Raw genomic sequence first — 24,806 nt, 5'->3', positions numbered from 1 at the left:
TTGATTATTTATTATGTACCACAATTTACTTGTTGTGGCTTGTTCTCATTCTTTGCAAAAACTTGAATGAGCGAAGGATCTAGGTCGGTACATTTAGACATGTGTTTTTTGATTTGTTTATACACATCTAATTCCGTACTGTTGGGCTGCAATTTTTTGTCAAAACACCGCACTAACGCTTCAGGCAACATTGCGGTGATACTCGTGAGGTAGATCAAACGGATAAAATCTTTCACGTTGATTTTGGCACTCGTAACCCACCCGGAGTTACTTAAACTAACCTGATATACATTTAGCCGGTCGGCAATTAGCGCCGCCCGCTCGACAACATTAAGCTGAGTCATGGAGGCTTGGTTAAGGATATTTCTCAATGCCAATACTACATCTAAAGCCTCTTCACCCCCATAAAACGGCACGTAATCTGATTTTGAACTCGTCCCATGTAAGCGCCTCTTGGAAAGAAACCCCCCTTAGATAAGCACTTGCGTCTCCTTTAGCAAAGTCTATGAAGCTTTTGGCCTCCTGTAATTGTACTGCTGGGTCTGTGATGCTTTTTGCATTTAAATGAGCGTCTACAGATGAGATCCATGCCTCAACATTTTGAGGCAGGAACCCATTGACCCGACCTTGAAAAGGGACAATTGCTGACCTCGCGCTTACGAGAGTCACCACATTGGGGTTGCCAGTCGGAGGAGTTGCCATTCCACTTTCACTTTTTTCTTATCACTTCTATTCATTGCGATCCTATCAAAATATCTATAAGAGTACACTCGACCACTACGTAAACGCATATGCAATGTACTGTATAAATGTGTTATAATAATAGGAAAATCCCCCAAAAGATACAAAAATACAGATAATTTGATAAAATATTATACGGAGAATTCCTGCAAGAAACGATTAGCAACAACGAGAAGAGAAAAAAAATTAATCTGCGGGCGAGAACTCGTAGTTGAAGATTGATTCTGTAATGAAGGAAGATTAAGATGGCGAACAACTCACCCCCAGAATACTGGACGATCGACTCCTGATGAACAACACTTCACTGAGGAAAGACCTGAATAGATAAAATGGTACTTAGCTCTGATTATATGGTGAAGGATTGTTGACATGGGATGACGTCTCAGTTCCTGTCTAAGTCTCGCGTCGGAAGTCGTGATGACGTCACTGTTTTCTCTCGGTGCACGATGCGTGAAGAAGTCCAAGATTGATGACGTCACAGCCTCCGTCCTTGCACTACTGCCTCTTGCTCTACTCTCTGCGTCCTTGCTCGTGATCGCGTGATGTTTCCTGTGTTTGTTTGCTTCTTTCTGTTGATGTTCGATGCTGCTCTCGTCCGGTGTAGATTCTCGAAGATAAGTGACAACAGTCGCTCAAACGTCGGTGTTGATGCTTGTATTCTTCTCGATGAAGGATATATCTGCGTCTTCATAAAATGTTGCGTTGATTGAAGATCCCGTTTCCTCTGTTTAGTTTTGATGTTGAAGGTGGAAGTTGGTTCTTGTAGACCTTCGGTCGGCTGATATGGGTCTTGTTAATATTATTCTTCGTCATTCGCTGCCACCAAATCTAAGGTCCCCTTCTCGCTTTTGCGAAAGACTTTTTTTGTTTGTTGTTTTCCCTTACGACTGTCATTCGTAAGTATTTCTGGTTCCTCCCATCTCCTTGGGATATCTTAGTAGAGTGGTTCTTCTTAACTAAAGGAGATGATTCAAACAGATAAGTTGAACAGATATAACAACTTTATTCTGTAACTCCATACTAGGAGATGCAGCTCGGTCGGAAGACCGATATGTTTGAAGGTTGGCACGGAACTGCCATTCTAAAGCATCACGTCGATAGCGGAACATTTGCTATCTCAGCGATTCATATAAAAACATACGTAGTCCGCCGGCTCGGAAGTTACAAGTTTCCGGCGTAGGTTAACAGGTCAACCGCTTCCCATGGAAGTTGTTGTGCAAAGTTATCATTAATAATAAATGCTGATAATGTACAGAGCTAAATCAGGCTACTGCAGACAGCGCATAGCGTAATCTAGATCTGCTTTGGTCACGTAGGACCTCCTAATGCCATGACCTCAGGTCATGGGTTTTTATTTACAGATCCTGTAAACTGAATAATGTATTTATTACATATGTACTCTTGGGAGCTCACAGGATATTAATGAGTAAGCATAGGTACTCTCGGGAGCTCATAGGATATTAATGAGTATGTACTAGGTACTCTCAGGAGTCCATAGGATATTGATGAGTAAGTATTGGTACTCTCGGGACTTCAAAGGATATTAATGAGTATGTAATAGGTACTCTCGAGAGCTCATGGGATATAAATGAGTATGTACTAGGTACTCTAGAGCAGTGGTCCCAAACCTATGGTCCGCGGACAGGTGCTGGTATGTGGTGTATGATTTGCTGGTCTGCCAAAATGCTTTACTCGATACTTATCATTTTATTCATAATCTTAGAAAAATAATAATCAGTCAAACTAACTTTATATATTTCTATTTCAAGTAAGTAACTAATATTAAAAAATGAAATATATTGAGTGTGACTATTAATTGCATAATGGCCACAAGATTAATTGTATTAATGATGATGAAGACAGCGCAACGGAATGTAACGCAACAGCCAACATTACAGGTCACTCCGCCAGTGATGAGATGCGTGAACAGCGTGACGAAGGAACAACTGAGCCTCCAACTAAAAGAGTAAAAAAACGGCCTATCCGTAGTTTTGTTCGGAAATATGATTCTTCATATATGAAATTTGGGTTTATTAAAATAAATGAAGGTGAATGTGACCAACCAAAGTACATAGTATGTGGCATTATTCTTTCTAATGATGCAATGAAACCGTCCAAGCTAAAAGAAACATTTCAATGCAAATCACGGTGAACTAGCAGTAAAACCTCAGAAATATTTTGAAAGAAAGCTAAGGGAACTTTAAGGCGCTGTCACACTAGCGAAATTTCCGTTGACTTTTGATTTTGACGTCGACTTTTCATGTTTTGACGACTTTCTGGTGTCGTCGTCAAGAATTTTGAAAACGGTACCGATCGAATTCAACCCATCGCTACCGTCGACTTTATTTGTTGTGTATATCTCGGAGAGCGCGCATTTCAAGTCATCAGATGCAAGATGGAGTTCTTGGTACAGTGGACAAGATTGCCAGAACAGGTTTTGGTCGAAGATATGGGGGAGGGATTAAGCTTATTGGATTATAAGCATCTTAGTTTTATGAAAAAGGGTCTTAAATGAAAAAATTACCACGAGATCACCATGCGGCTCAAGGAAAACTTTCCTGAACTTGCTGATCTTTATACAGATAAGCATGCTATATCGTGAATATCAGATTGTTATATAGCCTAGGTCTGCTCTCATTGTTTTTTTTTTTTTTTTTTTTTTTTTTTGCATTAGCAAATAATATAAACAAAAATCTTTAAAACTATTGCAGTGTTTCTCTAGCTGTATTTATAATACAGTCTGACTGTGTTTGTGTAAAAAAGTTACGAATAGCCCATCTAGGCTAGGCCTAGCTTATTTTTTTAAACAAAACTTTTCACATCTTTTTAACCAGGACCGAACCCAAAGACTTTTTTATAAAATTCTACGCAGCATCATTAAACACATGCAAGCACGACCCACTAATTGCTTTGTGTTATAAAGTATAGTTGTTTTATCATTCCGGGAAGTCACAGCTCAAATGGTTTGTTTACGTTTTGACGACGACAACCAAGGTATGAAGAAGAACGTGTGTGACAACCAGAGCACGGAATGACATCGACTTCTTTGGAAAGTCGACGACAAACTCAGAAAAAGTCGACGGAAATTTCGCTAGTGTGACAGCGCCTTTAGTGTGAAAGAAATAGCCTCCAGAAATTTGTCTCTCCAAATCAGTCTGCATTGAGAAGCTTCTTACAAAGTACCACTTCGCATTGCAAAAGCTAAAAAGCCTTGCAGTATTGGCGGAGACTTAATAATGCCATGTGGGAAAGATATATGTGTTAAGATGTTTGGTGAGTCATCTCTCAGTAAGATTTGAAACATATCCCTATCAAATAATATGGTAACGAGGAGGATCAGTTGTTGCAGCAACTACAGGCATCATAATAATTCGCTCTACAAATTGACGAATCTACCGATGTTGCAAATAAAGGAATATTAATTGTTTATGTAAGATATAAATACAGTGATGACTTTAAGGAAGAATTGCTATTTACCCATGAACTGTCATCACACTACAGGTGCTGCAAATTTTGAAGCTTTGAATAACTATGTAGTAAAAAATGGGTTAAATGGGAGTGTTGTGTTGGTATCTGCACTGACGGAGCGACAGCGATCACAGGACGTTACTCAGGTGTCACAGCAAAGGTTAAGGAGGTTGCCCCCAACTGCAAAGCTACACACTTTATGATTCATCGAGAAATGCTAGCAACTAAAAAATAGGATGTGGAACTCAATAATGTTTTATTGGAAACTGTTAAAGCTGTGACTTTTGTAAAGGCCAATGCACTTAATTAACCGTATAGAAGTGAGATAAGATTGATGTGTTCAAAAAGAAATTGCTGGTCTGGCATAATAGGATCGAAAAAGAATGTTTTGATATGTTTCCCAGTGTTGCCTCAGTTGCTGATGATCAGAGAGAGTTGTCGAATCGATGGAAGAATAGGAAGGGGTGTGAACGCAGCGGGAGACGAAGGAAGAGTAGAAACCCTCCGATGCTCTCTCTTGCTATAAAACAACTTCCACAACTCTTTAGGACACGCACGGCATTCCGTGCGAGGATTCGTTATTGTACAAACATTAGAGCGACAACTACTGCACGTGATGTGGGGATCGGTCGCCGCCGAAGCCAAAAAACGAGAACACGGAAAACCTGGAGTTCCGGGGCACACACGTTGACGAGGCCGAGAAGCAGAAGAAGCCATAATAACAGTCACACACACACACAAACACTAAATACATTCGAAACGGGCAATGAACCAGGTAAAGGCCGAGAGAGGTCAACCTCAACTCTCGCCCAGGCCGTTAAGAAAAAACTGACGCGGTGGCGTAGGTGCGTGGTTCTTGAGCACTCTTCATCCGATACACGCAAGCGTTGCCAGACCTCAAGATTCCTCGCTTTCACCTGCGTTTTAACCGGATCCAGCTAGGCGCTAGAAATTATCTTATTGTAAAGACCTCAGGTTTGTAGGTATGAAAAATACAAATTGTCTTAGAAAATTTTGAAATGTATCATTGCAAAACATTCAAATTCTCTTCTTGAGCATTTTTCTACTTACTTTCCTGTAGAAGAGGATCCACGAGCAGGAAATAACGGGTTCGTAGTCCTTACTCAGACTCACATGAGAAAAATTTGAATTCACTGCAAGAGGATCAGCTAATTGAGTTGTCAAATGATGAGGGATTAAAATCTCTGTATAAAACATTACCTGCCTTTTGGATTCATGTCGTGGAGAATTTCCTAAACTAAGTGCCATTGCTTTGAAACTGTTATGCTAATGTTATTCTAATCAACTTACCTGTGTGAAGCAGGGTTCTTGGTACTGGTTTCAGTAAAGACTAAATATAGAAACAAACTGAATATAATATGGAATTCCACTTAGCAACATTGAACCACGTCTTGAGAAACTTGTTTCAGTAAAGCAAGCACAAAAATTTCAGTAATTTAGTTACCCTGGTTAAGCTAACAAATAAGTGTTTTTGATTGACTTTATATTTAGACCCTGCGGGCTGCGCCCGCCCCACTTCCCGAGGCGGCTAGGCGATCTCCGCCATAGGTCCCAGGATGGACCCGCCAAGGGTCCCAGGACATGAGGGTTATGTCCACCATGTGTCCCAGAATGGGCGGGCCAGGTGGGAGATGTTTGCCATGTGTCCCGGGACAGGTGTTCCGGGCCAGCCAGTGGTCCCATGACAGGCGGGCGATGTCCGCCACAGGACCGGGGATGGGTGGGCGATGTCCACCATGGATCATGGGACAGGCGGGCAATGTCCGCCACGTATCCCTGGAAAGGGGGGCCGGGCGCGCAACAGGTCCTGGGAAAGGCAGGCGATATATGCCATGTGTCCAAAGACAGTTGGCAGGGCGATGTCCACCACGTGTCCCGGGATAGGCGGGCTGAGAATGCCACGGGTCCTGGCATGGGGCGGGTGATGTCCGCCACGGGTTCCAGGACGGGCAGGCCAGGCTTGCCAAAGGTTCCAGGATGGGCAGGCAATGTCCACTATGAGTCCCAGGACGGGTGGGGTGGGTCACCAGGGGTCACGGGATGGGCGGGTGACGTCCGCCACAGGTCTCAGGACAGGTGAGACATAGGCCTGCCTATCCCGGGACCTGTGGTGGAAGATGCCCGCCCGTCCCAAGACCCGTGGTGGACGCCTGCCCACCCGTCGCAAGAACCGTGGCAAACGCATGCTCGCCTGTCCCAGTACCCGCGGCGGAGACAGCCCGCCCGTCCCGGGACCCGTGGTGGGTCCAGCCCGCCCGTCCTGAGACACGTGGCGAACGCCTGCCCGCCTGTCCTAGAACCCGAGACGGGCACGTCCGGCCCGGCATGCCGATCCCGGGTCAAGTGGCAGACAAATACCCGCTTGTCCCGGGACCCGCGGCGGGTCCGGCCCACCCGTTGCAGGACCCACAGCAGGCCCGGCCCGCCCATCCTGGGACATGTGGCAGACGCCTGCCCGCCCGTCCCGGGGCACGCGGCGGGCCCGGCCGGCCCGTCCCGGGACATGTGGCGGACACCTCCCCTCCCATCCCAGAACACACAAGACACGTGGCGGACGCCTGCCCGCCTGTCCCGGGACCCATGGCAAGCCTGGCCCGCCCGTCCCAGGACTCGTGGCAGACACCTGCCAGTCTGTCCCGGGACACGTGGCGGACGCCTGACCGCACGTCCCAAGACCCCCGGCAGACGCCTGCCCGCCCGTCCCGGGACAGGTGGCAGACCCCTGCCCGCCCATCCCGGGACACGTGGCAGACGCCTGCCTGCCCGTCCCGGGACACGTGGCAGATGCCTGCCCGAACCGTTCCGGGACCCGCCCGTCCCAGGACACACAGCAGACGTCTGCCCGCCCGTCCCGGGACCCGCAGCGGACACCTGCCTGCCGGTCCCTGGACGCGCGGCGGACAACTGCCCGCCCGTCCCAGGACACGCGGCGGACACCTGCCCGCCCGCCCGTCCCGGAATCCGCGGCGGACACCTGCTCGCCAGTCCTGGGACCACGCGGCAAACACCTGCCCGCGTCCCGTCCGGGACCCGCGGCGGATGCCGGCCCACCGTCCCGGGACACTGGGCGGACGCCTGCCCGCCCGTCCCAGGACATGGGCGGACGCCTGCCCGCCCGTCCCGGGACACTGGGCGGACGCCGGCCCGCCCGTCCCGGGACCCGCGGCGGACGCCGGCCCGCCCGTCCCGGGACACTGGGCGGACGCCTGCCCGCCCGTCCCGGGACACTGGGCGGACGCCTGCCCGCCCGTCCCGGGACACTGGGCGGACGCCTGCCCGCCCGTCCCCCCGGGACACTGGGCGGACGCCTGCCCGCCCGTCCCGGGGGACACTGGGCGGACCCTGCCCGCCCGTCCCGGGACACTGGGCGGACGCCGGCCCGCCCGTCCGGGACACTGGGCGGACGCCGGCCCGCCCGTCCCGGGAACACTGGGCGGACGCCGGCCCGCCCGTCCCGGGACACTGGGCGGACGCCGGCCCGCCCGTCCCGGGGACACTGGGCGGACGCCGTCCCGCCGTCCCGGGACCTGCAGCGGACGCCGGCCCGCCCGTCCCGGGACACTCGGCGGACGCCTGCCCGCCCGTCCCAGGACCGCGGCGGGCCTTGTCCGCCAGTCCCTGCAGACAGCAACACCTTTGCTGTTCCTTAGAATCAGAATATGCCACCGAATCCTCTCATTTCTCCTGGGGCTTCCCTGGATCCTCTAGCTCTTGTCCTGGTACTCTATGAATCCTCCTTAATCCTTTCAATTCTCCAGGGGCTTCCCTGAATCATGGATCTTCTCCACGAATCTCCTCATTTTCTTCACCGTTTCTATAATCTTCTCCTTTTTCTTTCCCTTCCAGGAATCATTAAAACTCTAAGAAAACTTTTTAGCATATTTATTTCCGTTCAGGGTTAACAAAGCAAACTTATTACATAATCAACATAAAACTTTCCATAAAACAAACACTCAAAATTTTCATTTCTGATCCGTCTTCGTGAGGCCTGCCTACTTGATTGCGCTATTCCTTGAAGATCGACAGCAGCTTTTGCTGTTTCCAGTGGTCCTCGTCCAGGAGTCCAATTTCTCGTGAAGGTTCTTCAGATCGCAGATCAATTTGTCCTTCGCTCCTCGCAACTGTCCAACCTCATCTTCCAGCTGGTCGTTCCATTCGCCGTGAACACCAGTCTTCCTCTCCAGCGACTCCAGGCGACGATTTCCTTCCTCTAGAAGGTAATGCCAGCTCGTTTCTCTTGAGTTTCGCCGCCTCAACTTCACAATGGAATCCACAGTTTTCTTTCCAGAGGTCTTCCACTTCCTTCTGCAGGCTCTGGAACCTCAACTCGAAGACGTTCCTGTCGGATTCCCGCTTTTCTGTACCGTCTTTTTGTTCCTGGATAAGGCTTCGCCATCCGCGCCACTACTGCCATCTTCAGCTGCAGGTCTTTCTCCTTCTGTCGTAGGAGTTTCTCGAGCCTTCCAAACAGGCAGTCTGCCTCTCCCAACTGCACAATCAGTTCCCTTATCCTCTCAAATAAGGCATCTTTTCTCTGCCCGATTTCGTTCGCGTTGTCCTTCATCTGCTGATTTTCATCTGCCATATTGAAGATCTTGTCTTCCAGCTGCCGTTTCTCCCTCTTCTCGTAGTCGTTCTCCCTTTTCAGAAACACCGTTTCAGCTTCGAGTGGGCCCTCTCTTGCAAGGCCTGCTGTTTCAACACCTCCTGAGTGATCTGAATTTCACGGAAGCGTTTTACCCTTCCGCCCGCCTTCTGCATCTCCTCTTGATAGTCGGAGCCTCTGTTGTAGCTGAAGAGTTGTCCTGTCCAAGTTCACGCACTGCTCTCTCTGACACTGGATGGCGTCTCGTAAGGCCGCAATTCTCTCGTTCAGTTCCTTTTCCTTGGGCTGTTCATCAGTCAGGAGAGAAATCTCACCGGCGAATTGGCAGCCACAGCAAACAACGGTATTTCGAACAACATCTGGACAACAACGTCCCAACAACAGCTGCTGCCAAAGCCAAGTAAAGCCATATTTTCTTCAAACTGGAATCCATATCTGAAGTATCCGGTTCATATATTCTCCTCTCTCTCATTCTCGATTTTTCGTTGATTTTCTGTATTCCACGAGAGATATTTTGATTCTGAAAGATTCTGAAAGATTTTTAATTATGTCTTGTCTCTTGGTGTATGAATTGCTGAAATCTCTCTCTCTCTCTCTCTCTCTCTCTCTCTCTCTCTCTTTTTTTTTTTTTGCCTCGAAAGTCTGGAATTCTTCATTTGTTACTTCATTTTGGTTTAAGGCTTTGCATTGAATAAGTTTAGAGAGAGAGATGGACAGAATAATGTTAATATAAACCTCAATTGAAGCATTATACACTAAGCATGTTAGTACACACATTAGAGTCCCTATTCCATACGGAGTGATTTCACATGCACTGCCTTATGTAAATATATCAATATACTGTTTTTCTACCCAAAAATACACATACACACTCTCTCTCTCTCTCTCTCTCTCTCTCTCTCTCTCTCTCTCTCTCTCTCTCTCTCTCTCTCTCTCTCTCTCTCTCTCTTTCTTTTGCCCTGAAAGTCTGGAATTCTTCATTTGTTCCTTCATTTAGGTTTAAGGCTTTGCATTCAATAAGTTGAGACCTTACAGACCTTACATCTTGTTCGGGTTGCCCAAGGTCCCTCAGTGTGAGGCACCTCTAATGTCTACCAGAGAGTTGCTAGTACATCTTCCGGTATATTTTGCATCTTCCAATCTTGGATGGTCTGGGATGCAGTTTAGATATTTGTCGAGCTTATTCTTAAACACATCTACGCTCACTCCTGATATATTCCTCAGATGAGCTGGCAACGCATTGAATAGACGCTGCATTATCGATGGTGGTGCGTAGTGGATTAATGTCCTGTGTGCTTTCCTTATTTTTCCTGGTATAGTTTTGGGCACTATTAATCTACCTCTGCTTGCTCTTTCTGATATTTTTAGTTCCATGATATTTTCTGCTATTCCTTCTATCTGTTTCCATGCCTGAATTATCATGTAGCGTTCTCTTCTCCTTTCTAGACTATATAATTTTAAGAATTGTAGTCTTTCCCAGTAGTCAAGGTCTTTAACTTCTTCTATTCTAGCTGTAAAGGACCTTTGTACACTCTCTATTTGTGCAATATCCTTTTGATAGTGTGGGTACCATATCATATTGCAATATTCAAGTGGACTACGAACATATGTTTTATAAAGCATAATCATGTGTTCAGCTTTTCTTGTTTTGAAGTGCCGTAACAACATTCCCATTTTTGCTTTACATTTTGCCAACAGAGTTGCTATTTGATCATTGCATAACATGTTCCTATTCATCATCACACCAAGGTCTTTAACTGCTTCCTTATTTGTGATTGTTCTCCATTATTAGGTCCCTTATATGCATATAGCTTTCTTTCTCTGTCTCCATAATTTATTGATTCAAATTTATCAGAGTTAAATACCATCCTATTTACCTCTGCCCAATCATATACTTTGTTAAGGTCTCTTTGTAGAGCGTTCCTATCTTCATCACAAGTAATTTCTCTACTTATTCTTGTGTCATCTGCGAAACTACTCACTACCGAATCCTTAACATTATTGTCTATGTCTTCAATCATAATAACAAACAGTATTGCAGCTAACACCGTACCTTGCGGCACACCGGATATTACCTTGGCTTCATCCGATTTCTCGTCGTTTGCAATAACTATCTGTTTTCTGTTGTGTAAAAATTCTTTTAACCATCTTCCTACTTTATCCACGATATTGTGTTTTCTAATTTTCTTCACTAATATACTATGGTCTACTTTATCAAAAGCTTTTGCAAAGTCTAAATAAACCACATCTGTTTCATTTCCGCTTTTCATATTTTTGAATATGTTCTCACGGTGGACTAACAGTTGGGTTTGTGTACTTTTCCGGGTACGAAACCATGTTGTCCTTTATTAAACAAATTATTTTTTATTAAATGTTTCATAATATTTTTCTTCATTACCCTTTCATACACTTTCATAATATGTGATGTTAGACTCACAGGCCTATAATTACTTGCCTCTAGTCTTGATCCACTTTTGAAAGTAGGGGTAATATATGCTAATTTGTGCTCATCATAAATCTTGCCTGTATCTACACTTTGTCTTAATAATATTGCAAGTGGCTTTGCGATAGAATGAACTACTTTCTTTAACAAAATAGCAGGAATTCCATCAGGCCCTGCAGCAGCTCTATTTTTAATTTCATTAATAGCCTGCACAATATCAGCTTCATTAATATCTATGTCAGCTAAATATTCACTATTTTCATCCCTTACTTCTATATCATTATCTTCATTATCTATTCTAGGGGTGAATTCTCTCTTATATCGTTCTGCCAGTATGTTGCAAATTTCCTTTTTTTCATTCGTTAATCTCCCTTCAATTCTTAGAGGGCCTATTTCTATTCTTCTTTTATTCATCTTCTTCGCATATGAGTATAATAGTTTGGGATTTTGCTTGATATTTAATAGGGTTTTTTCTTCCAAGTCCCGTTTTTCATTTTCTTTTGATTGTATAATCTTTCGTTCTGCATTTTCTATCTTACTTTTTAGTTCTATAACTTTCCATGCATTTTTTTTTTGCTAGACCTTTTTTCCACTTTCTGATTTTCTGGAACAAGATCCTTCTGACTCTTGGTATGCATGACTGATGTTTACTTTTCTTCTTCGGTATATATTATCCACTATTTTCTCTAATATTTTATATAATATCTCCGTATTTACCTTTTATGTCATCACTTACGAAAATATTATCCCAATCTTTGTTTAATTCTTCATTTATTTCTGACCATTTTATATTTTTACTGTAGAAGTTGTATTTTCCATATCCTTCCCACTTTTTCATTTCTTGCTTATCTCTGTTTTCACTTGCTTTGGAATGGACTGTTAATTCTATGACATTATGGTCTGAAATACTCGCATTATAAACTATTATTTCTTTAACATAATTCATCTCGTTCACAAATACTAGGTCTAAAGTATTTTCCTTTCTTGTTGGCAGGTGATTTATTTGTTGAATGTTGATTCTAGTAGCATATCTAATAGCTTTTCGAATTGCCTCTTATCTTCTGCACTACTATTACTCTCTTTTTTATATGTATAAGTACATCCACAATCTCCTATTCGTTCTTTCCAGTCTACGAAAGGAAAGTTGAAGTCTCCAGATAGGAGAATAGTCCAGTCCTTGTGATTTCTACATATATCATCCAATTTTTCTATTATTAAGTCAAACTCTTTAGTATTAGGAGGTCTATATATTACTATGTTCATTAATTTTTCAGATTCAAATTCTACTGCTATTAGTTCACATTCTGAGTTACTATATTTCTCATATATTTTTCCTTGTTTTTTGTCTTTCCCATATATTGCGGTTCCCCCTTGATTCCTATTTTTTCTATCTGATCTATAAGTTTGAAACCCTTTTATTTGATCATCATTCCCAGTCTCTTGGGAATACCAGGTTTCACTTATATTCATTATATCTATTTTCTTTTCAATTTGGGTTAGTTCTTCTAAGTACTCTATTTTTCTTTTTGAGTTACTCGTAACTAAACCCTGCGCATTCATCACTATGATGGTTTGCGTGTTTTCTCCTTCATTTAATATTGGTAATAATAAGGATTTTCCCATGTCTCTTTCCTGTTCTGGTATGTTGTTCTTTTTTTCATTTCCAGAAATTCTGACATTAAAAAATCCAACTTTTCCATAATATTTGTTCTTCCTTCATCATAATTATTCATTTTGTGTCTGAATCTGCAATTTTCTCCATATCTGCAATATCCCCTTGCAGAGAGAGAGAGAGAGAGAGAGAGAGAGAGAGAGAGAGAGAGAGAGAGAGAGAGAGAGACTGTATTTTCGGGTAAAAAAAGTTAGTTATTGATATATTTACATAAGACAGTGCATGTGAAATCACTCCGTTTGGAATAGGAACTCTAATGTGTGTACTACCATGCTTAGTGTATAATGCTTCAATTGAGGTTTATATTAACATTATTCTGTCCATCTAGTATATATATATATATATATATATATATATATATATATATATATATATATATATATATATATATATATATATTGATATAATGTCCCAAACACTGGTCACCTTTTAGACATGCTGTCTACGCACGAGGAACACCAAAGGATACAAACGAATCAAAAGTATACTAAAGCAGGAATGTGCACACCAGAAAGGGACTATTGAGACCCACCACTCAGAGCAATAATGACAGCCCTTACGCAAGCAAGCATACCGCATGTGCGAACTTGTGTGTGCCCGTTTGTGTTGGCGTAATATACATGATGTTGCAACAGTACAAAGAGAGAGAGAGAGAGAGAGAGAGAGAGAGAGAGAGAGAGAAAATAGCTACTCTTGTTAATGATGATGTTTTTTTCAGGATCACAAACCGTGACCAGGTAGTGTTTTTCTTCTTTTTTCGAAATAGCATATTCAGGAACTTGACCTTTTTCTCCTTAAAGGAAAGAGTGATGGCCACAGCTGTGAGTCAAAATAGATCAACGTGAAATGACTGTTAACAGTGTGTATTTTATAATCTTACATTTTACTAGTATCTTTTTATTTTTCTAGTTATCTGTTACTTTCTGTTACTACTTTCTAATGAACACCATAATATTCTTTGGAAGCTTGAATTTCAAGTCAGTGGCCCCTTTGGTGGACTTGTTCCATATAAATACAGTTCTACCTTTTTCTTATTTTTTCGGCCCTGGGCAAGAACAAGACCTCTGGTTGCCCGTACCAACTGCCCTTAACAATTCGCACGTCCGTCAACAATCATTATGCCAATGAGTAACGTGAATCATTGGTAATAAAAATCCATTGACACAGAACTCGTGTGTAACGCTGGCCGCTCGTTTCTTCAGGATGTGTAGACACCGGATGTCTGATACCATTAAGAAGTTTTCCGTTTCCTGAACTAGTATATTGTCCGTTCTATTTTAACCTTTTTAGCCTTTCTAGGGGACCGTTGTAGTCTCAAAGTTATTATCATTATTATTCTAAAGATGAACCTCATTCATATAGAACAAGCCCACCACCACAGGGTCCATTGACTTGAAATTCAAGCTTCCAAAGAATAATATTCTGCCGTTCATTGGAAAGAAGTAATAACAGAAGGTAATGGGAAATACAGAATGAAGAGATTACTAATCACACACAGAGAGAGAGAGAGAGAGAGAGAGAGAGAGAGAGAGAGAGAGAGAGAGAGAGAGAGAGAGAGAGAGAGAGAGAGAGAGAGAGAGAGAGAGAGAGAGTTTCATTACCGACTTCTGTTTGTGATGGTTAATTTTTCAGAAATCATTTTTTACAAGCAATTTATAATAGTTAACTAGAGTCCCCCTACTCAAATGATTCTTCAATACAATCACGCACGCTCGCACGCGCACGCACACACAAGCAAATCCTTATAGTAGTACCATTCTATGCCATCTTTTTTCGTAACTAGAGTGAATGTCACTTTCAAATGATCACAAGAAATAGCAACGTTGTCAGCTCATACCGAAACAACGAAATCAATTTGAAAACCAAGCGTTCATTAGGCAGAAATCTTACGTTGACTTCCAGATCTCTTTTAAAGGATAGATTCAATGGCGAATAGACTCTGCTTGGAGGAAAACTAGATGGTGAAGCGTACGATGACGATGACGATGACTGGGACTATTATAACTTACAAGGCTAAAGCATGAAATGGGGTACTACAGACGTAGACTCAGTCTGCTCTCCCTTATTATGAAATTATCGTCAGCAGTAGTCGTCCTTTTTTTTTTACTATCGCTCCTTTCTGGTTCGGTAACTACCAGACACACAAAATGAACCTTGATTAGTACTGCCAGCCTCTTGGAGATAGGCTTCGGTTGCATTGCATAGTTTTATTATCCTTTTTATTATATTTGTAACAAACGTATGTATGTGTGTATGAGTAATAGGAAAAGTGTTATTTTTATTTAGGTGAGAAGGAAATTATGTCTGGGGCACAGTAGGACCGAGTTGTGTTTTCAGGAAACGTTGTGCTGCGTTGTAAGTACATTGTTTTTTTTTTAAGTTTTAGCTTTTTATAAAGAAATCTATTGAAATGGCCATTTGTCTGTCCGTCCGCACTTTTTCTGTCCGTCTTCAGATCTTGAAAACTACTGAGGTTAGATGGCATTTTATACTTGTTATAAGTTAAAACTTGCGTGTCAGCTGACCAATGGTTAAATTGAACTTAAGAGATATGTGACGTAATTACTTAATTAACTTTGAGTCATAAGCTCATCCGTTGTAATATATAGATATAGATTTTTTTGGTATTATGCCAAGTACTGGGGCAACGGAAATCGACAGCATAAGGTTTGAAAGGTGTGAGAGGAGGAAAACCTCAAAGCAGTTGAATTATGAAGCAATTGTTAGGAGAGAGTGGACAGTAAGATAGAAGAAATAGAATATGAACGGACGTACAGTAAAGGGAATGAAAGGGGTTGCAGCTAGGGGCCGAAGGGACGCTGCAAAGAACCTTAAAGTAATGCCTACATTGCACCGAAAGAGGTGCACTGAAGGCGCTAACCCCCTACAGAGTATAACTTTGAGAACTACCAAAGAACAATTCAAAGTAGGTTTCGTCAGTTAACACTCAGAGGAACCAATATTATCACAAAAATTATTACAAAGAAAAATATGACTAATGAGGTCACATATTTCGTGTTCATTTTAACCTTTGTTCAACTGACAAGCAAGTTTTAACTAAAAAAAATATAGGCCTACGCTTGCAAGATGACTTTTCTGAGAATGCGCAACTTTCTTCTTCGCCCTACTATGCGTAATACAATTTCATGTTCATATAAATTAAAGAAAAAAAACTTTCCTCATCACATTTTTGTAGCAATATTTCCCAAAACAATGATATACGTATTTTCGTCAACTGGTCTGGTCACAGAAATGAAATAGGAAAACGGGTCTAGGTTTAGTTCCGAGTGGATATTTCCAGATCGAAGAGTGAAAGGGGCTTAATGTTACCAGCAACCATTCGACGAGAAACCAGCTAACTTTCGCTTTCAATCGTCTATTGTTTGAGAGAGAGAGAGAGAGAGAGAGAGAGAGAGAGAAGAGAGAGAGAGAGTCCAATGGCGGTAAATCTTACGAACACAGGTGATTTAGTTCTGTGGTATCACTGACACACTGTCCTTGCCATCATCATAAACTGGCTTTATCCTTCACTCCAGTTTTGAATTGAGATATTTTCCTTCTCACCTAATCCTATCAGGTGAATTATTCCTCAAAAGGAGTATGGTACATGTCTCTCATAAGCAACCCATAACTGTACGAACTGAGTCTATAAGTAAGTTCGAGAAGGATCACTTGAAACTGAATAAATTGTTTCAAGGCAAAAACGTGCAAAGGATACGTCGAGATATCAAGATGTTTGAAAAATAAGGTGTTAAAACTGTTATCTAATTATGAAGGATTTCCGTGGCCATACTGGCCTCTAATATTTTTCATGTCTGGGGTATTTAAGCACCTTACAGAAACCAAAGTATATTGATAGTGTATTGATAGTTTCTTGCAATACAACTGAATACATGAATATGTCATCATGACTCCCATTTCTACAGTACTATTCTTTTTACCACCATGGCATGCATTTGATTAGGAATTTTTTTAAAATCAATTTCCTTTTATAATGTGAAACATATAATATATATTATAATTACATGGCATTCTCGCATAAAAATTTAAATTGCTAAAAAAATAAACATGTTGAGGATATGTGCATTTGTTATGTCTTTGGTTGTTTTTGATGATTATTTGGACTAATAAAATACCAGTGAATGCCTGGATGTATGTACTGGTCCGCAGAGTTTTTTGTACTCTCTTGACTGGTCCGTGAAGTTGAAAAGGTTGGGAACCACTGCTCTAGAGAGCTCATAGGATATAGATGAGTATCCAGGGACTCTCGAGAGCTGATAGGACATTAATGAGTATGTAGGTACTCTCAGGAGCTCATAGATGATTAATGTGTAAGGATCTACCACATCATTTTATCCTACATCTCACCGCCAAGCGCTGGCCGGTATCCAATCACACAGAAGTGTTGACAACACATTCCTCTGTGCATCCTTTTCCTGATAAATCTTAATAATTTTCACTTACAGGGAACTCGTAATTTCATCAATGTGCAGAAAATTTGCATAATCGAGGTCTGATTCGCGGAAGTGATTACTCAGTGAAAAAAAATCAAGGGAAATTCTATTATGTATAATCACAAACTGTTAAGCAAATCCAGTGAACCGACGCATTTAACAATTAAGCAATTTTCACGCTAATTTGAGGCTTTATAGGAAATTAGACCGTTCGCGGTAACCCACCTCTATTTCCGGCAAGCATGCAAGCGCTCTGCCTGGAACTCATGGCCAGCATTTGACGATATTAGTTACATCGGCTTCAGGTAATCATTTCTTTTATCATTATCATATCAAGAACCATTGAATTTCCTATTTATCCAGAATATGTACATGGGCCAGCTCTTAGCAGATATTAGCCTTGACGAAAAGAGAATAGTGAAAGTAATTGCAAATATCTCGTATAAAATGAATTCGACTGATACTGCCATTCTTTTTAACAGAACATATGATTATTATTACTATTAATTATTATTAATGAGGCTTGCTTTTTCACGTTTCGTATTTAGAATCTGTACCTTAATTCTGTAACTACCTAAGGTCTTTGAACATTAGTTTTATGTTACAGTTTTTATTATTATAATTATTATTATTAATATGAGTTTGATGGCGCACGGTACACTGTGCTGGAACCTGGTGCTATGTCTCCCTTATTTTCCCGATCCCTACCTACCCTGTCCCCACCCAGGGTGGATAAAAAGGTTTGCAGGAGGTGGGTGGGTGTGTCATGTCTCCTCTACCCTCTCAATCCCCTATCTACACCACCACAACTAGGGTGGACAAACAGGCTGGCAAGTAGAAGGTGGATGTGTCATCCTCTCCCCCCCAACCCCGCCTCTTCTCATGATCCTCTACCTACTACGACCCCATCCGTTGGAGACAAACAAGATCTACTCGGACATTATTATTACTAATATGTATATAATATATATATATATATATATATATATATATATATATATATATATATATATATATATATAGCCTCTTGCGATGGTGGAGTTGGTAAAAAACTTCACTGACGTCCTGGATTTGTATGGTTTCATGGGTTCGCGCCGGGTGCCGGCAATTCTATTATCGCCTGATAAAACTCCCCTTCGGTTAAGCATATATGAAAATATATTAATTCCGAGGTAGAGCGAATTAGATATTAAGGGACATTTGTAGCTCGATGTATGTATATGAATCAAGGTAATGTGATATGATATATATATATATATATATATATATATATATATATATAGTATATATATATATATATATTATATCTATATATATATATATATATATATATATATATATATATATATATATATATATATATTATATATATATATATATATATATATATATATATATAATTAAACTCTACGGGTTTATCCAATCGTATTTCACTACCTTCTCCTGGATAGGGAATGAAAACCTGGGTAAACATGCTACTGACGCATTTCTTTTAATATGAATAAGAACACTGGCCAGTAATTGTCCAGTATTAACGTAGAGGAGTAAAGAATCATAAGGAAACTGACGAGACTCAATATAAAATAATAATAATAATATCTATCTAACTTATACGTCTGTAGAACTGTGATCTGAGATACGATTATTGGATTGAACATTTAATTTATATCCTAAAACTCTTAGGTCATTTTTAAACAAAAAAATATTGGTTGGTTTTATGATACAACAATAAAATTTGTAGTGAATAATTCTCAACTTCATTATAGAGGTTTGTTCTTATTTTTCACAGGAAGGAATAAATGCAAGGCTTCAGGATTACATTATTTTAACTGAGAGAGAGAGAAGAGGGAAGGGGAGAGAGAAAGGGGGAAGAGAAGAGAAGAGGAGGCGGGAGAGGGATAGAGAGAGAGAGAGAGAGACGAGAGAGGAGAGAGAGACGAGAGAGAGAGAGAGAGAGAGAGAGAGAGAGAGAATGGTGAACGCTAATGTGGAATTCAAACATAATGACACTTTCATGTAAATGAGTAAAGTGAGTGTGTGAGTATGAGAGAGGTATTATCAAAGCCATATGAGAATTAATGAATACATATGTTTGCAAATCAGGTAATGTGCTCCATGATATGCTAATTCAATTATAAATTATTTTGCAGATTATGCAATTACATTAATTTAAATCAACCCCGGTCCCCACCCACGGCTATGTTTGTTCCACAAAAATGATTTTCCTTATTAGGCAAGACATAAATTTGGATAACCTCCCAAAACTTTGACAGTTGATATGTTCATTAAATTTTATTGATTTACCTGTAATTATTTTTTTCCCTCCAGCCCTGTGAGAGGGGGTAACCTTGCCTACCTGGCCTCCAGGCGTTCCTCGAGAGACAGCGAGGCGGGGGACGTCGCCCCCCTCAACTACGCTCGCTACAAGCAGCGCCGAAGATCGAACTTCTTGGAGTTGCCCAGTAAGTATCGGATTAAACAAAACACATTCTTCGTGATTATCTCGAATGGTTAAGAAAAAAGCCAATGTGAAAAACAAAGATTAAGTGAATAAATAAAAAACGAAAAAAAAAATAATGGGACTTTCGACATTCAATAAAGTCTTCATCGGCTGTATCGAAAAGTAATTATGGTGTTAAAAACTAAAAGCTAAAACGAAAACTTGGTTTTAGAAACTTGTACTTATAAGGTGTTATAAACTTGTACTTAGTGTTAAAAATCTTGAAAGGTAAAACTCTGTTTTACCTTGTACTTATAGTTTAAAATAAAATTATGAAGAAAAATTTGGTTCTATAAACTTGTAATTATATAAAATGATTACAAGAAATCAAATAAAAAAAACTGGTATTCTACGGTGATCTTTTTCTTAACCAAGTAAATCATATTTTTCTTAACTGAATCACTTTATATCGCTTCCTGTCACCCTAGAAATAATGTTTGATCAAAGGTATATCATTGCAGAAATTCTTTAGCCACTGATTTTAACATTGGGTACCCGTTGTTGGCAGTCCTGATTAAATTTAAGGTCGACTTTTTAGGATCCGTGATGAAAATTTTCCTTCCTATTGAATGTTTACTGTAGGGGTTGCTTCCGAGAAATGTATACAACAAAACTGATAGCCATTTCGAACCGGAAAATATAACTTTCGTGATCTTATGCTATTCTAAAACTTACATATAGAGCAAGATGCCGCCTATAAAATTATATTTCGATTTCTCTTGTTCTGGTAAAGCAAAAAATGATATACGAATAATGATACATATATAACCTTCATTACTTGAAGTTCTCTGACCGTGGGTATTATTTCTGTTACTAAATTATTACTTACGATGCTTCTTTGACAATACTTCTATTGGCGATAATAACGAGATTAATCAGCAATTAGGAATTAGTATAAATACAAATATTTTTAATCGAGAAAAATAGGGACGATAACCTCTTTAAAACAGGCGAAACTACAAACTATTAGTGTCTCTCTCTCTCGTTTTGTTGTTGTTGTTCTTCACTTCCCAAAACTTATGGGAAATTGTGACAAATACGACAAAAAATAAATAAATAAAATTACCAATAAAGCCCTATATCCTTAAATAAATGTAAAACAGACATTCAAAGCATCGAATATGTAGTTAATTTCACATGGCGAATTATCCTTGACTCTCAGGAGAAATAAATAGAAGCGAATGTACGGGAGGAAAATGTAAAATATCGCATTTTCCTCCGGGATATCTCTAAGTTCTTGCCCGCATTTTGCTCTGCCTCCAGACCATCCTTATTCAAGGAAGTTTAAAGGGTTACGACATTCGCAAGCGGTCTTGATACTCTTGGTGGTTGTCATGTTTTTAATCCGGGCTGCCTAAAACTGCCCTACATTTATATGCGTGATGAGGTGGTGCGTTCATCTCTTTGGGATACATGTGGGCCATTTTACGGTCCACATAGGTTCCCAGAGTGTCTCAGAGCAACATGTCCGTGTTGTTTATACTTTTCAGTACGAAGAAAGCATTAGGTAATGAAACATTCTTCTTGGGAAATATGTGGGCCATGTTATAGTCCTCACAAAGTGCTAAGAAGCAACATGCGCATGTTATCTATGCTTGGAGTGAGCCTGCTTAAATGAATTTAGCGGGGTAAAGCGTTCAAGTGAAGACACGGGAACCATTATTGAGAAAATGAACGCGCAACTGAGATTAAGTCCGGTCAAGATTGAAAAACTCCAGTGAATCCTTGAAAACGCGCTAAAATAACGAACAAAAGAGAGCAACAGCAGCATTACAAGATTCATTATTTATAGTCGACGCAACATCTAGGTCACTAACGGCGAAACATTACGAAAATTAGGCAATAAGAGAGAGAAGTGTCATTTTACGGGCGTTCGTGCGCTCATGTCCGTCAAATTACATACGCGCACTGCACAAACAAATTTACACATAAGTGCATGAACCCATGACAGAGAAGGAAGAAGAAGAAGTAGAAGAAGAAAAAGAACAAGTATTCATATTGCCATATTTCTTAGCGCTAAAAGGAGGAAGATAAGGACCGAGATGTAATTTGGGAGAGATGGTGAGGAAGAAGATAATAGGATATCGCTCTCTCGGGATAATCTTTGAGGCGGAGAGAAACTCCCCTGGAAAACAAATGTCTTCAGGGATCGCTTCTGGTAATGAAGGATCAGTCTCGGGAAACTAAATTATTCAATTTTGTTTTGGTAAATTACGATTTATTTAGAGAAACTAAAAGGTGAAGCAGAATATATTGTAACTATTTGTTCAAGGAAAGGGTGTAAAATAAGATGCGTCTTTACATACGAAAATGTCAAAAGAATTTTTTTTTTTTTTTTTTTTTGACACGCCGGGAGAAACTAATATTTGAATAAGAATAAATTGCACTTTTTAAGGGGGTGAAAATTAATATACGTCCTTACATATTAAAATATAAATAACTTTTTCGTTAGAAAAGATATCTCTTTAGAAAAATATAAGGAGGATTTTCTCGTAATGAAAGATAAGTCTCGGGAATCTAAACTGATAAATTTTATTTTGGTGACATATTATCTGGAGAAACTAAAGTGAAAATCATTTTTTTGGTTATGGAAAGGATGCATCTCTTTAGAAAACAAATATTTGGTCATTTTTGGTCATGAAAGATAAGCCTCCACGCAGAAAAAGATAAATCATTTTTGAAAAGGGAAGATGAATCTCGAGAAACAGAAATCCACACAAGGAAAATTTGACAACGGATTGAAGTTTCCCCAGCCAAAAATAGTAGGATTATCTCCCTTTACGAGACTCTAATGGTAAGTAAAGAAACCGTAAATGTCTTTTTTATGGAAATTTAGAAAATTATATATATATATATAATATATATATATATATATATATAATATATATATTATATAATATATAAATTTTCTAAATCTATATATACATACACATATATATATATATAGATGTATATATATATATATATATAATATATATATATATATATATATATATATATATATATATGACTTAGGAGCAGCATTTTAACAGAAAAAGGCACATTTTCTATATACGATTAAATAAAAGCACTGAAGCCAATTAATTTTCGGCACATGGCACACTTCCAATCTGAATTGGAATCATAAAGCGGAAATAACTGCTAGTATGAAAAGGGTCTACTACATTTGGCTCATTTGCCAATTCTCCGAAGATGGAAGACGTCAGTGCGGGTCGTCAAACTGACAAGAAGTATGAATAGTAGAAATAACACAGAGAGAAGGAAAAGAGAGAATCTGCTAATTCTGAAATACAAGACGTTAGTGTGGGTATTTGACAAGTTCCTTTTAGCGTTCAAGATGTATAAACAGTAGAAAATACACATCAGCGAAAACAATCGAAGTCTAAAAACTCTCTGAAATGGAAGACATCAATGAGAGGATTTGACAAGTTCCCTTAAACTTGACAGATGTATAAATAGTAGAAACAACACAGAGAGAAGGAAAGGAAGTCCGAAAGCTCGTTGAAATGGAAGGTGTTAGTTTGAGTACTTAGTAACCTCCTTTTACCTTGCATTATGTACAAATAGTATAAATAACACGGTGAAAAGGGAAGCAAAGAGTGCAGATGGCACAGAACCACGCGTGGCGCAATTTCGCTAATCTTGAAAGTTCGTTCAGATAAGCCGGTGGATCCAAACGTAATTAAGACCGATAAGAGGTGGAGGAGGGCGCTTTCGTCGTGACGGCTGGAACAATAATTATGATGAAATTAAGAGAGAGAGAGAGAGAGAGAGAGAGGAGAGAGAGAGAGAGAGAGAGAGAGATTGCTCTTCTTTTTGCAGCTCCTACGTGCATCAGACAACTTTTGCGATTTGGCAGTGAAAAGCTTTTGATAAGAGAATAAATGGCAAAAACACATCTAACATGATTAAAAAGTGGTTTGGTCTTGACTTTCGAAATGCAGCTTCGTAGTAAAGACACTTGAATTTAAATAGCAAATCACGAAGTATAGTTGTTAGTGACTTTTATTTTCAATGATTTCTGTACATTTTAATCTACTTACCCATTATTTTGTTTTTATCGTTTTTCTAATAACTAATCTCTTCTTACTGTATTTCCTATATCATCTGTAATTTCTTTCAAATGAACGCACAAGCTTCGGAATTTGAATTTCAAGTCAATTTCCCCTGTAGACCTGCTCAGTAGGAATAGGGTTCACCTTCCGAATATAATAATAATAATAATAATAATAATAATAATAATAATAATAATAATAATAATAATAATAATAATAATCAGGAAGCAGATCCTCTCTCAACCATACTTTATTAAAAGTAATAGCTACTTCAGCACCGTTACACTTGTAGCACATGCAAGTCGCCACCTTGTCTCTAATTTGCCTTTGCGCCCACAACAAAGTGCAATAGTTTTCTACAGGTATTCTTTCAGACACGGCTGACATGAGAAGATTAACGCTTCCTTTCAAGAGACAGTTGCGTAACACTTTTCTTTCTACAATAGCTCGAGTTTGTCGTCTGGCCGTTAGAAATGTCGAAGTTGTGCCCTGCTCGGTTCCTGATTAGATCCTCAGCTGTGGAATATTTTCCACCAGTTCTGTTGCAAACAGACCGTGTAAAATCTTTAATAAAAGCCTACTCATGGCGAAACAAATGCACAGTTATGTATGGGTACAAATATACTAAAAACTAAATCTCTGCTGAGAGATTTCGGGAATCCTATTTTCAAAAGGGGAATCGAACAGATTCCCGAAAGCTCTCTGTAGAGATTTATTCTTAAATATATGTACCCGCACATAACTGTGGATTTGTTTCTCCAATATCTACTTTCATGGAAGGAGGTAATTGGCTTAGGGTTCCAGTTTCGCTAGTATTAATAAAAAATAAATATATACATTAAATCA

At 40.2% G+C, this 24,806-nt stretch overlaps 1 protein-coding gene across 2 annotated transcripts in view; it reads left to right on the top strand.

Moving 5' to 3' along the window:
- The window catches only part of LOC135198017 (uncharacterized), a 271,907-nt gene that overhangs the window by 211,390 nt on the left and 35,711 nt on the right, over nucleotides 1–24,806 (top strand). For both annotated transcript variants that reach the window (XM_064225370.1, XM_064225368.1), the window contains one exon: nucleotides 19,734–19,867. In XM_064225370.1, coding sequence (XP_064081440.1) covers nucleotides 19,734–19,867 — 134 coding nt within the window. The remainder of the gene's footprint in view (nucleotides 1–19,733; nucleotides 19,868–24,806) is intronic.

The sequence above is a fragment of the Macrobrachium nipponense genome, chromosome 21, assembly GCF_015104395.2.
Source record: "Macrobrachium nipponense isolate FS-2020 chromosome 21, ASM1510439v2, whole genome shotgun sequence".
Classification (NCBI taxonomy): Eukaryota; Metazoa; Arthropoda; class Malacostraca; order Decapoda; family Palaemonidae; genus Macrobrachium; species Macrobrachium nipponense.
Note: the sequence above shows the minus strand (reverse complement) of the source record. Positions and strands in the feature narration are given on the sequence as shown.